The sequence below is a fragment of the Hylaeus volcanicus genome, chromosome 6 (genome assembly GCF_026283585.1).
Source record: "Hylaeus volcanicus isolate JK05 chromosome 6, UHH_iyHylVolc1.0_haploid, whole genome shotgun sequence".
Taxonomy (NCBI): Eukaryota; Metazoa; Arthropoda; class Insecta; order Hymenoptera; family Colletidae; genus Hylaeus; species Hylaeus volcanicus.
In genome coordinates this window covers 1,965,863-1,977,628 of record NC_071981.1, presented here as the reverse complement: position 1 = coordinate 1,977,628, position 11,766 = coordinate 1,965,863, and the positions used below count along the sequence as shown (strand labels likewise).

Here is an 11,766-nt window from a genome sequence, read left to right as displayed (position 1 = left end):
CTGAATCCTGAATATTCTCACCAACTAATGAATCAATCCTCGAGCAGAACCGATTGGTCTCAACCTTCCTGTCGTCTCCGTCTAGAATCTTCTAACTGCCTATCGACTCTGATTCAATCTCCCTTACATCACCAACAACCCATCAACCCACGAATGAGCTATAGTCTGCCAACACTTGATCACCATAAGTTGTTCGCAGCTGACACGTATCCGATTAAACGTAGCCGAGGCTGAAATGCGTCTACAACCGATGCGTTATGCGCCGGCTATTGACTCCAGCTGATTCAATCCCAGATCTCCCTGACGCCTGCCCGATAGCGTCAACGTGTGTTAACCGATACCTAAATGAATCGCGGGGACAGTGGAACCTAATTACCACAAGAGTTGTCAGCCGACAGATCTGCGATGAAATGCCGGTCTGCGGAAGCCTGTAATAGCTTCCTAACTAAAGACTGTCCTACTAAATGAACCGCCTGCAGTGGTAATTAATTCGAGCAATTTGGGACCGAGGTCCGGGGACACGGGACGGAATCCTTCCACTTTTGACGCTGAATTCGAAAACGGTAAACACAGTGACGGAACACCGGCGTAAATTGCCCTCTCGTTAATTATAACGCGGGAGGATTAGGTTCGACGGTCGCTTTTCGTCCGGTTTCGGCGTAAAAAAATAAGAGGGGTCGAATATGTTTACCTTAATAACCGTAATCGCGTTTGACTCGTGGCGAAAACAGGGAAGACGGGGGGAAAAGCGAACCGGCAGGACGGCCAATTAAAAATTTCGAGGATCCGCGGCCCCGTTAAAAATAATTACGCGGCAAATTGAACGCTCGTTGCGCGCGAAACTGCTAGCTCGCGGTTCGGAAACCGCGCCCACGCCCTTTCATTCGACTCGTTCGAACAGCTACCCCCATCTCCCTCCCTTCCCGAACCCGTTGTTACACGTGGTCCAGTTTATTTTGAAGTATGCGCTTCATAGCGAGCGTGCACAACTAGTTCGTCGCGATAACGCCGCTTCCGCTTCGAACTACGTGAATTCAACCGTGTGATGCTTGTTTATTCCAGAAGAACTGGTAGACAGCGCTCCCGCTGTTATTACTGAAACCGCGTAGTGTAATACGCTAGTACCGGAGTTGTGTCGCTCGCTGACGTAAGAGACGAATCGCGCGGGGTTGGAGGAAGCTTGGAAACAATTAGAGGATCGCTTTTCTGAGCTCCATCGGGGGAGGAAAAGTTAGAGTTTTCCTGCCTTCTGGATCTTGCGACCTGTCGCATTGTTAAAGGAGGAAAAGTCAGGGAGCCAGGCGATCCTCTTACTAGATCGCCTTATCGATACTTTAAGAGTCTTTGTATGTTTAGTTTCAAATTGCTATCGACTCGTGCTTTTCGAAGATGGCCTTCTTTGCCATTAGATCCCTAGCGATTCCATAGTCTATTAGTTTCTCTGGAAATTCCATGCCGATTTTTAGTAGATGTATATTTGGTAGATGTATATAGATATATCGGAATGATTGAAAAGAAATAACGTGTGTACATCCCTTAAAAGATGAAAAGGGAGAAAATGGTACCTATGTAATTGAATAAATATTTGCGTGACGCAGAATTACTGTAAGAACCGCATAATACCGATTTCCTAGAATCGCGCATCAATCGCGAATGACTTCTTCACCAAAATTTACACGTTCCGTTAAATATGTTACACGAAGTGTCAGCTAAGGCGATTAGGCGGTCATAGAGTGACTCATGAATAATAAAATGGATTCTGAGACAATTTTCAGCAAAGAAGATTACCTTCGTACACCCAGTCTGGCACTCCATTATAAATGGTCCCGAACACCCCGGTGTCCGTGATTTGATAGTCGACAGCCTTCTCCGCTTCCGGTCTGTAATAAATGTTGTTCTGGTAGACGTAGACCAACGCGTTGCCATGTGGCGCCCAGGTCGCCAGCTGCAGGGAAATGGAGTCGTTCGTCGTCAGCGACGTTTCCGCGCTGGAAAAAACAGGTTTAAATATTTTTAGCCTCGTTCCGACAGTATACACCGCGGATACGCAAACGTTAAATTAAATAGACGGTGATAAACCTTTGGTTCAGTCGAACCTGCTCGAATCTGCTGAACAAAGTTTAATCATATTAGGTTGTTCCGAAAGTTTCTTTCGTGACTTGCAGTCAGTTGTTTTGTGTAGCAGTGTTTATATAAATAAAGAACCTAATTGCTTAGAAACTTCAGGAAGGAACTTAGGAAGAAACTTTTGGGAGAACCTAATAGTTCGACTTAGAAAAGTGTGTGACACGGTTGGATTCGGTTTGACCAGAGGTAAATTTAGATTCGATTTGGCTAGGTTACGGTTCGCCAGGCGCCTTCGCCGAGCAATATTAGTAAAACGAGTCTCGGCGCAGTAAGGGGTGTATAAAGCAGAGAGAAGAGAAAAAGGAAGAAACGTTTGTCGGTATCGTTCGGAATTCTGTAACCTTCGCCGATAAAACGCCACGATATAAATGGACGAGGGCACTGGTACGTGCAGTAACAAGCAGCTATTCGATCCATTCTATCAGAATTGCTCGATGGAACTGCCGGTGCCGCGATACGAACAAAGCCGAACGCGGGTAAACCCCGGCCGCAAGCGTGCTCTCGATGCCGCGATTACCACGAATGCATATATGCTTTCGCCGGGTTCCTGAGGATCCTTATTTTAGGAGCAGTAAAAGCAGCTCGGACGTAAACCAAAGCACTATGTCCGTCGAGATTGCCGCGTTACCGGAAACGATCCCCACAGAGGGAATTTCTTCTTTCCGATCTCTTGGCTGGGCGCTTGATTAATATTTATCTCGATCCGTGGAATCGATAACCGTGGATGGGCTCCGCCCACTCGCGGTCGAGCTCTTCTGCATCTCCGCGGCTTTGATTGCTAATTGAACGAGAGACGTCCGCGGGGGGTGCTTTTGTTAGTTGGTACACGCATTTCGAGAAAAAAAATGTAGATGGATTCAATTCCGTTTTACGACGCAAGACCGTTTTACGAGATGTTGTTAGGGGATCCGCTTCAGCTCTCGAGGATTTTTACCTCGCGCGGCTCTTCACGAACTTTGAATATGGAAAATTCAGCCGGTCCGTTCCAGACTTTGAGCGCGATCGAAGGATTACCAGAGACGGGAATAAATAACTTCTCTTCGCCGCCGAAAATGGAACATTCCTGGCGCGTGTCCGCTGTCGAGGATAATGATCCGGAGCGTTGAAACGGATGAAACGGACGAGTAATTTTTGTACCCGTTTTTCCTCGGTGGCAATTGAATCGATCGAGATCCTTTTATATTTATGAGACGCGCGAAGGTATCGTCGGGATACGCTAATGGCTTTTAAAAGTGCCGGGCTGAAAGTGTATCCAGTTGGCACGGCTGAAAAGCTAAGTAATAAAGAACAGCGTGTGCGTTACATTATTTCCCTTTTAGAATTGAATCCGCATGCCAAGCAGATATACGCATGTAGCGCCGTTAAATTCCCTAGAAACTAAATGGCGGCTTAAGGAATTTACGAGAGGAGGCAGAGAACTTAAGGAGCTTGATTTTCTTCCTAACGTCTAGGGGAGATAACCTCGAGGTAATGCTGGAATATTTTTACCCTAAGTCTTGCGCCGTCGCGATTTGTGAATCAAAGCTACGTTACAGCCGTAGCCGTGCGTATGTAAATGGAGTGGGTTGACTTGTTGGGTGTTAGCAGACTATTGGTGGTTGGAAAATTAGGTTTGCAGCAGTATCAAGTTGTCAGAGTTAGGAAAGATGCTGGGGTAGTAGTGGTGTCTTATTTGGAGTAGAAAGTAATTCTGTGCACTTATACATTCATGAGTCTAGTTTAAGTACGCCAAAGTATTAGGTTGTCCTGAAAGTTTCTTTCGTGAGTTGCATTCAATTATTTTCTGTGGCAGTGTTTATATAAATAGACAATCTAATTTCTTAGACATTGATACTGTAACAATAATGGAGCGGAATGAATTGTACACAATTCTGTAATGTAACATAGAACATAAAATATTGTGTATGAATTAATTATTAATAAAACGAAAGAAACTTATGGGACAACCTAATACTTCCATTACAGTAGATTTAATAATACATGGAGTCAGTCTCACAAGTATTCGTACCTTCAATGTCTATTGGAAAAATTTACCTAAATTAAATTAGAGGTTTAATGTTTCTGAATAAATTTTTCATTAGAAGTGTTATTCATATACATATTTATAATGAAACATTTATTTTGACAGATCAAACCTGTCATTTAATTTAGGCAAATTTCTCCAATCCAGGGTACAAATGGGACTGACTGTAACTTCAAAATTTTTGTTTTTATTATTGACAGCAATTATAATTATAAAAAAACTAAATGTCCACATATGTGGCCAAGGGTGTGAAGAGGTTAAATCTCAACCTAATGATCGCTGTGCAATGCATCTACAATAATCTACATATATACCAAATTTATTCTAACAATACTCTTGTCATATTTACAAACGAATGGTAAATTTGCATCAGCCGCACAGAATTACTTTCCACTTCTAATATTAGTCCCTGATCTCTCGCCAGAGCCCAAGTACCATAAAAGCAACCGTCGCCGTTTCATAGCAAAAGTAATCGCGCAGTTTGTCGAGGCATTATTCTATGTGGCCGGTCTCGGATCAGAATCCGCGAAGTAATGGCGAAGCGGTCCGGCTCGATAACGATCGTCGATCGAGCGAGCGGATGGTCACGTAGTACGAGAGGAGAAAAATAATTTTCTAACGATCTCGGTGTACCGTCTGGACCGGAATTTCACGTAACGAGCCTTAACCTGTATCAACAGAAAAGGAATAAGTCTCCGCGAAGAAGGCGGGGGATCACGAGAAGAGGAAACGTCGGAGGGATAAAAGGAGCGGCGAATATCGCGCGACCGAGGGATTTTATAGAATTTATAAAATGTACCATGCCAGCCACGCAGAGCGGGGAAATCGATGGAAAGTTCCGCGACTCCGGCTGTCGTGATGCCAGAGCTCCTCCGGCCAGCTCCTCCACTCAAAGGGAACTTCTTCGTGAAAACCCATAAATAAAGACGCGGGTATTCGTGTAGCGTACAAACCGGGTTTATGGTCGAGACCCGTCCGTTTCGCTACAAAGTGCACGGATACACGTTCGACTGGCTGGATCGCCTGTATCGATCCTCGATTCCACCTGCGAAGGGGCCACCAAAGCGGCGCGATTTATATCCCGTAATTGATAAAATGATACGCGTCCGATACGAACAATGATTACGAAAATCTGGGAAGCCACTAAACCGAATCAACGGCGCGAATAAAAGATGCGTTCGACGTTTGGAGTTTACTATTTAGATCGAATTAAATATGTAGGTTGAACATTACACCGGTCGGTGGAAAATTGCGTGCCTAGATATCAGATTAAATGGCGGAACGTCGAACTGCACGCATGAGTGTTAAATTTCACGACCGGAGGTGCAGACTTTCGTGCATTTTAAGTCTCACGCGTTACAATTGAAGCGGGATTAAATTTACCGAGCAACACTTTTCATTTCGAGACGCGACGTAATATTTTTACAGAATTCTTTATCGGTCCAACTTTGTTTCTGATAGATTTCATAATGGTATGTTATAGTCTTAAAATATATTAGGTAGACCAGGAAGTAATATCGTTTCTTCTACATTAAATTCAAACAAATTTTTAATAAATTTCTATTTTCAATCAATTACGTAATCGCCCTCGTTATCAACATTCTAGTGTTCATCAACATGCCATCTAGTGTTCAAATTTTCAATGCCATAAAAATGCGATAAAAATCAACGAGCTGATGAGTACTTTAAACAAGTATTTAGAATTGCAAAAACGACGTTACATTTCAGTCCACCTAATAATATACGATGTATATCAGATTTCACAAAGTTTGAAATCAGTCTGGGGTTTATATTCCTGGCGAGTTTTCGAGATGCCAGTCAATTGCATTTACCTTCCAGCAACCAAAATGTTTCGACTGTTTCGCGCAAGGCAATCTGAGTTAATCCGGGAAGCCTCGAAATGAAACACAAATGCAAAATAAACCAGGAGCAGCAAATGCTCCGAGTAAACCCGTGAAATTCAATCAAAATATTCCCAACGCGTAGAGGCAGCTCCGCCTAATTTCTGTTTAACAGAAACTCGTTCATGACAACAGGGTATCGTTTAAGCATTATGCGCCGAAATTTCTTTAATCCACCCCTCCATTAACTACGTTGTCTCAATCGACTAACTCGCGGAATACCTGACGTACCGTGGGACAAAATTTTCACCTCGCCAGAGGAGCTTTACTCGGAGACCACGGAGCATGGCAGAAGGATACCTCTATGAAATAATAATTATGTTTTCCTGGTGGTTCTACGCTCACTAAATAAATTTTAAGCGGATTACAAGCCTACGTAATTTGGAGCTATTCATCGATAAGTGTCGCAGGGTTAAGAATACCTCGCGACACTTATCGATGGAAGAACGTGAAATGCAGTTGCATGAACTGCGTTTATATTGAGGCCTACAACTATGAAATAATAATTATGTTCTCTTGGTAGTTCTACGCGAACTAAATAAATTTTAAGGTGATTACAAGTCTACATAATTTAGAATTATTTATCGATAAGTGTCGCAGGATTAAAACTGCCTCACGACGGAAGAACGTGAAATGTAGTTGCACTCATGTTTCTTCAAAAGGATTCTCTAACTAAATAAATTTTAAGGGGATGACAAGCCTGCGTAATTTTGATCTATTCATCGATAAGTGTCGCAGGGTTAAGACCTCGCGACACTTATCGATGGAAGAACGTGAAATGCAATTGCATGAACTGCGTTTATATTGAGGCCTACAGCTATGAAATAATAATTATGTTCTCTTGGTGGTTCTACGCGAACTAAATAAATTTTAAGGTGATACAAGCCTACGTAATTTGGAGCTATTCATCGATAAGTGTCGCAGGATTAAGAATACCTCGCGACACTTATCGATGGAAGAACGTGAAATGTAATTGCATTTATCTTCCTTCAAAAAGATTCTCGATGAGGTGTGTTTATATTGAGGCCTACAACCACGAAATAATAATTATGTTTTCATATTGGTTCTAGGTTAACTAAATCAATTTTAAGCGGATTACAAGCCTACGTAATTTAGAGCTATTCATCGATAAGTGTCGCAGGATTAAGACTGCCTCACGTGAAATTGCACTCATCATCCTTTAGAACGATTCTCGATAAGCTGTGTTTATATCAAGTCGGAAATAACAACGCGACACTTGTCAAACATCCCCGATTCCCAGCTTACTACTGTGAGCCATATCGATTGGCCAAATAGAGTAATCCACGGGCTTCTATGCAACTTTTATCGAAGATTTTGAGCCAATGGCGAGCCCGGAAGGTTCCAGTGGGATGACAAAGTAACGTAGCTCCAAATTGAATCAATGAAACTACATTGCCCCTGCAGCGTCGAACCGCAGCGATAATTTGTCATTCGCGATTAACGGGGGCGGATCGAGTCGTTTGTTGCTCGTCAGATCCGTTGGGATTGGGACGCTTGGACGGTTTTATTTTTTTCGAACTACGTCCCGAAAAATTCCATCGGAATCGTCGCGACGGAAAAGAATTCGTCCGTTTCTGGCCGCTGTGTTTGTTCAATCAAGCCTTCCCGTTCCGACCTCGGATCAAGTCGTTTAAACGAATTTGATTACGACCGATACTCTTTGCGCACGCATGGAATTCTATCAATTTTTATTCCGCACGATCGAATCGGAGCGTTTCCTTCCTTTTTTTTTCATTTTCGAATTCCGCCGCTGGCGACGGGGAATACCTGGCTGTAAAACGCTCTACTGGCTGCGGAGTAACGCCGCAGCGGTTAGATATACGAGATTCTGTACCGGGAGGGGCACTTTGGGATTAAAATCTTCGCTAGTATTAATACTGTTATCTCCGCATAAAAAATGGATCTGTAGGAGAGTTTAGTCTCGGTTTAAAAGCGAAAATCGCTTCCCGTCGCGGGAATTCCGAGCCAAGCAGTGTCTTTCCCAGTTCCCTTATCGGAAGACAGCATCGTTTTATTCGCCGGGCGTTTCGGAGCCTTCGGCAATCCTCTTTTTCACTGGTCAGATCAGATTGGTGAAAATGAAATATGGCGTGCCTAAACATATCGACGATGTCAAGAAATTTAAAAAGAAGCAGTGGAGTTAATAGATATGTATTCCTCTGTTATTGGTAAGTGTCAGATGCGAAGCGAAATTTAAGGGAGCGAAATTTAATCCGAGAAGGAAAATTAATTCCACCTACGACTGCCATGAAAGGTCTCCAAGCGTTATTATTAATTATAAAACGTTCGCATTTCGCACCACGTGGAATGATTTAATTAAGTAAAGGATCCCAGATTTAATCAACGAATCCATTCCCCGTCCCATTTCCTAATTTCCATCGAACGTTTCGAGGGCGAAACACCGCGCTATTTTGATTGGCAAATTGAAACCCGGGATTCATATCTGCGGCGAATTTCATTTTCGACGCGCTCCCGAAAATTCCCCGCGCTGTTAACAGTCCGCGCGTCTCCAAGAAAAATATCACGAGCAGAAATGGTAACATTTTACCACCCCCTCTGCCCCCTCCAGCCCCGTCATCGCGGAGTTCCACGGCTCTTTGCGCGCCACTTCATTCGTCGTGCCAGTCACGTTGTCGGAGTCATTCATGCGCGTTGCCCTAGCCAGCGAGTTTTTGTTCTTAACTTATCAGGTAATTTCGCCACTCCCGTGTACTTGGTTGCCGGAAACTTTCAACATTGTTTGTTTATGTTGCCCCGCGTTGCGCGCGAAGCGAACTTTCAAACAGTTAACGCACTCATAAACCACTTGAGAACTATTTTTGAACGTTTACGTTCCCATATAATACGTGACAACGTTGGACGATGCACCGAGAAGATTTTCATTTGAATAAACCCGATTCTCATTCTATCGACGTGCTGGAAACAACTCGGGTTCGTCGACGGAATAACGGGATATTGATAAATGATAAATTCGCTGCACGAATCGGTTAACTTGAATTTTTGAAAAATCTTGACGCTTTCTTTACCGGGAGGCTATTTATAGGCTTTTTAATTGCAGTATTTAGTTGTTTGAATTTATTTACTGTGTTGTTGGTGTTTGGAAACAGACTTGGCTTTCAATGTACTCAGTGATAGTATGGAGGAATTATTGTCAGCCTAGATTGGCATATTAGAATTAAAGTTAGAATTAAACATATGTAGTTAGAATTAAAAAAATTAAATCCAATTATTCTATAATTGGAATTAAAGACTGTTTCTAAATAGCTCGGTAGATAAAGTGTTAAGTGTCGAAGCATAGCTTGGTATAGTCACCTTTTTATATTTGTGGCGGTCATCGGGTGTAGAATTAAGATGCGACTTATACATAATTTAACTTTTACTAGAGACACTCGCGTAGCTCGCGTGACTGCTTTCCACGAATTCTCTCACGGAACTAACCTAGGAATTAACCATTCGTTCGCTCAAGCGTCACAGACATTTTTGTTTTCGTTCTCACGTATCGCTTGAACAAACACACTAAGGAATGTCCCACCTAATCATATAAACATTCGCTCGACATTCAAACCAGTAATCTAAACATTCACGCACCACGATTCATTTGTTCAGAGGAGCCACTTAAAAAAAAGTAAACATAAGGCGTAGACGTAGGCGCCACATATTTATAATAATTTTCCTGTATAATAAAGATCAACAGCATTAAACGACACAATTTGACCATTGAATAACAAATATTCCAGAAGGCCATTTGGATCGCGTTTCTCAACTTTTTGTTTAATGGAATTAATCGATTCGTGCAATGAATGATTCAAATACAGAGCATTCCCTCGTTAAAACAGACCACACTATCGATAAAACAGACAATGTGGCCTGCTTCGGCCAGCAATTAGGCGTGCACCAGGTCTTGAGCAGTTGCAACGCCACTGTACATTAGGCCCTGATTAGATACATACTGCACGTTGATCACGGGCGCAGCATGAGCTGTAATTACAACAAAGCACACAAAGAATCGCGAAACGGGCTGATACGTCGCGAAAGGTCCGCCACAAATGAGCTGACACCATTCCTAAACCAGCGACGTGCCGAGAGCTGCCCTCGCAATTACAACTCGATAATTCTGGAGCTTGACATTCTTTTCTACCCTGTAATACCGACCACTTTTGTTCCCAAGCAATTTCGCTGCAATTGCGCTCCGACGTCAAAGCAACGAAGACGGGTCCCTCTCTTCTTTGTTCTCGATCGCTAATTGAGATCGTTTGTTGCGCCCGCAGGAATGTGTGATAAAGAATCTCGCGGAACCACGAACGGGATCGTTCTCTGTCTTCTCGATGTTCTTAGGAGCTTTTTCATACGAAGGGAGCTTTTTAAGGGGAGCCACCAGGGGTTGATACGAAATGCTGACCGGTTAACTCGTGTTTGCACTTGCATTTATGAAACCCGGGGCGATATAAAAAAATTGTATAGTTATGTAAGAGATATGAATGTAAAATATCAATAGAGTTTATTGGAGCTTATTTAGATTATTTTAATTTCATATTCAATTACGATATAGTAACACGAAGTCCATTTTGTGTAAAATTGTAAAATTGTGTAAAATCAGCAATGTGTCAGCGACTTGGGGTGAGAAATAGGGTGCTTTTCAGAACGTGAATTAGTATAAATAATACTCGTTCGCAAAAAGAGATACTTTTCACCTCAAATTACATTCGTTCATTATTTTTTGCATCTGAAATGGAGTACAAAACCTAATGAACATGTGGATAAAAGGAATTAATTAAACGTGTCCGAAAGTGGATTAATATGAATAATATCGAACAGGATTGCATATCAGCGGTGAAATAATAATTCCAGGGGTTCGGGCCGCGTCTGGAGCAACCCTGGACGTAATGATGGCTGCAGTTAGCCGGGAGTTGCGACCAAAAAGTCAGCGCGGGCTATGTACAGAAACTGTGTCACGCCGAAGAGCCCAAAGTTATGATTACGTAGTTAGGGGAGGACTGTATTTAGAGACTGCGCGCGCTCAAATAATTGAAGTCTCTCGTGTTCACGGCGCCGTGACAAATTTAAATATTCTCCGGAAGTCATTAAAGAATAACTCAGGTAACATCACGCGTTCCCGCGCGGCGCGGCGCCGGCGTTTCCCTGCTAGCGCGGTACTCTCTCCGAGTTTGAAAGACGGCTTTCATCTACGGCCGTCGTATAACTTCGAGTTGAAGGGCTGAAGTTTAAAATACTCTTGTAAAGAGTGACGAAGCCTCCCCCTCACCCTCAAAGGAAAGTATTTTCGAACTCTTCGAACAATATTGGTTGTTTCGTCCTTTATTTTTTACCCGGGTCTCTCCCCTGGGGAACGTTATGTAAAGCAACGCGTAAATTTTCCTCGACTTGCAGGAATTCGCGACCGCGTACTGGCCATAGTTTCCAAGGACATCGTAATCACCATTATATTCTATTAGGGAAGGAAATTCTGGGATCGATGGAATATCAAGGCTAGTTCAGGGAAGAAATTCAAGGTCGTATTATACTGGAAGCTTTAGGTTTACGTTAGGTGTAATGGTTGTATAATGAGTTGGTTGATTGAAAAATTCAGGGAGACTTAAGCTACATTTCCACCTATTGAAAAATTGGGGGTGACAAAAGCTCCATTTCCACCTATTTTTTTTACGGATGGTAAAGGAAGGAATTCATGGTCGAATT

General features: G+C 42.8%; 1 protein-coding gene across 4 annotated transcripts in view; it reads right to left on the bottom strand.

Annotated features, from left to right (window-relative positions):
- The window catches only part of LOC128877935 (venom dipeptidyl peptidase 4), a 242,597-nt gene that overhangs the window by 98,673 nt on the left and 132,158 nt on the right, over positions 1-11,766 (bottom strand). For all 4 annotated transcript variants that reach the window (XM_054125620.1, XM_054125622.1, XM_054125619.1 and 1 more), the window contains one exon: positions 1,789-1,988. In XM_054125620.1, the coding sequence (XP_053981595.1) occupies positions 1,789-1,988 (200 nt within the window). The remainder of the gene's footprint in view (positions 1-1,788; positions 1,989-11,766) is intronic.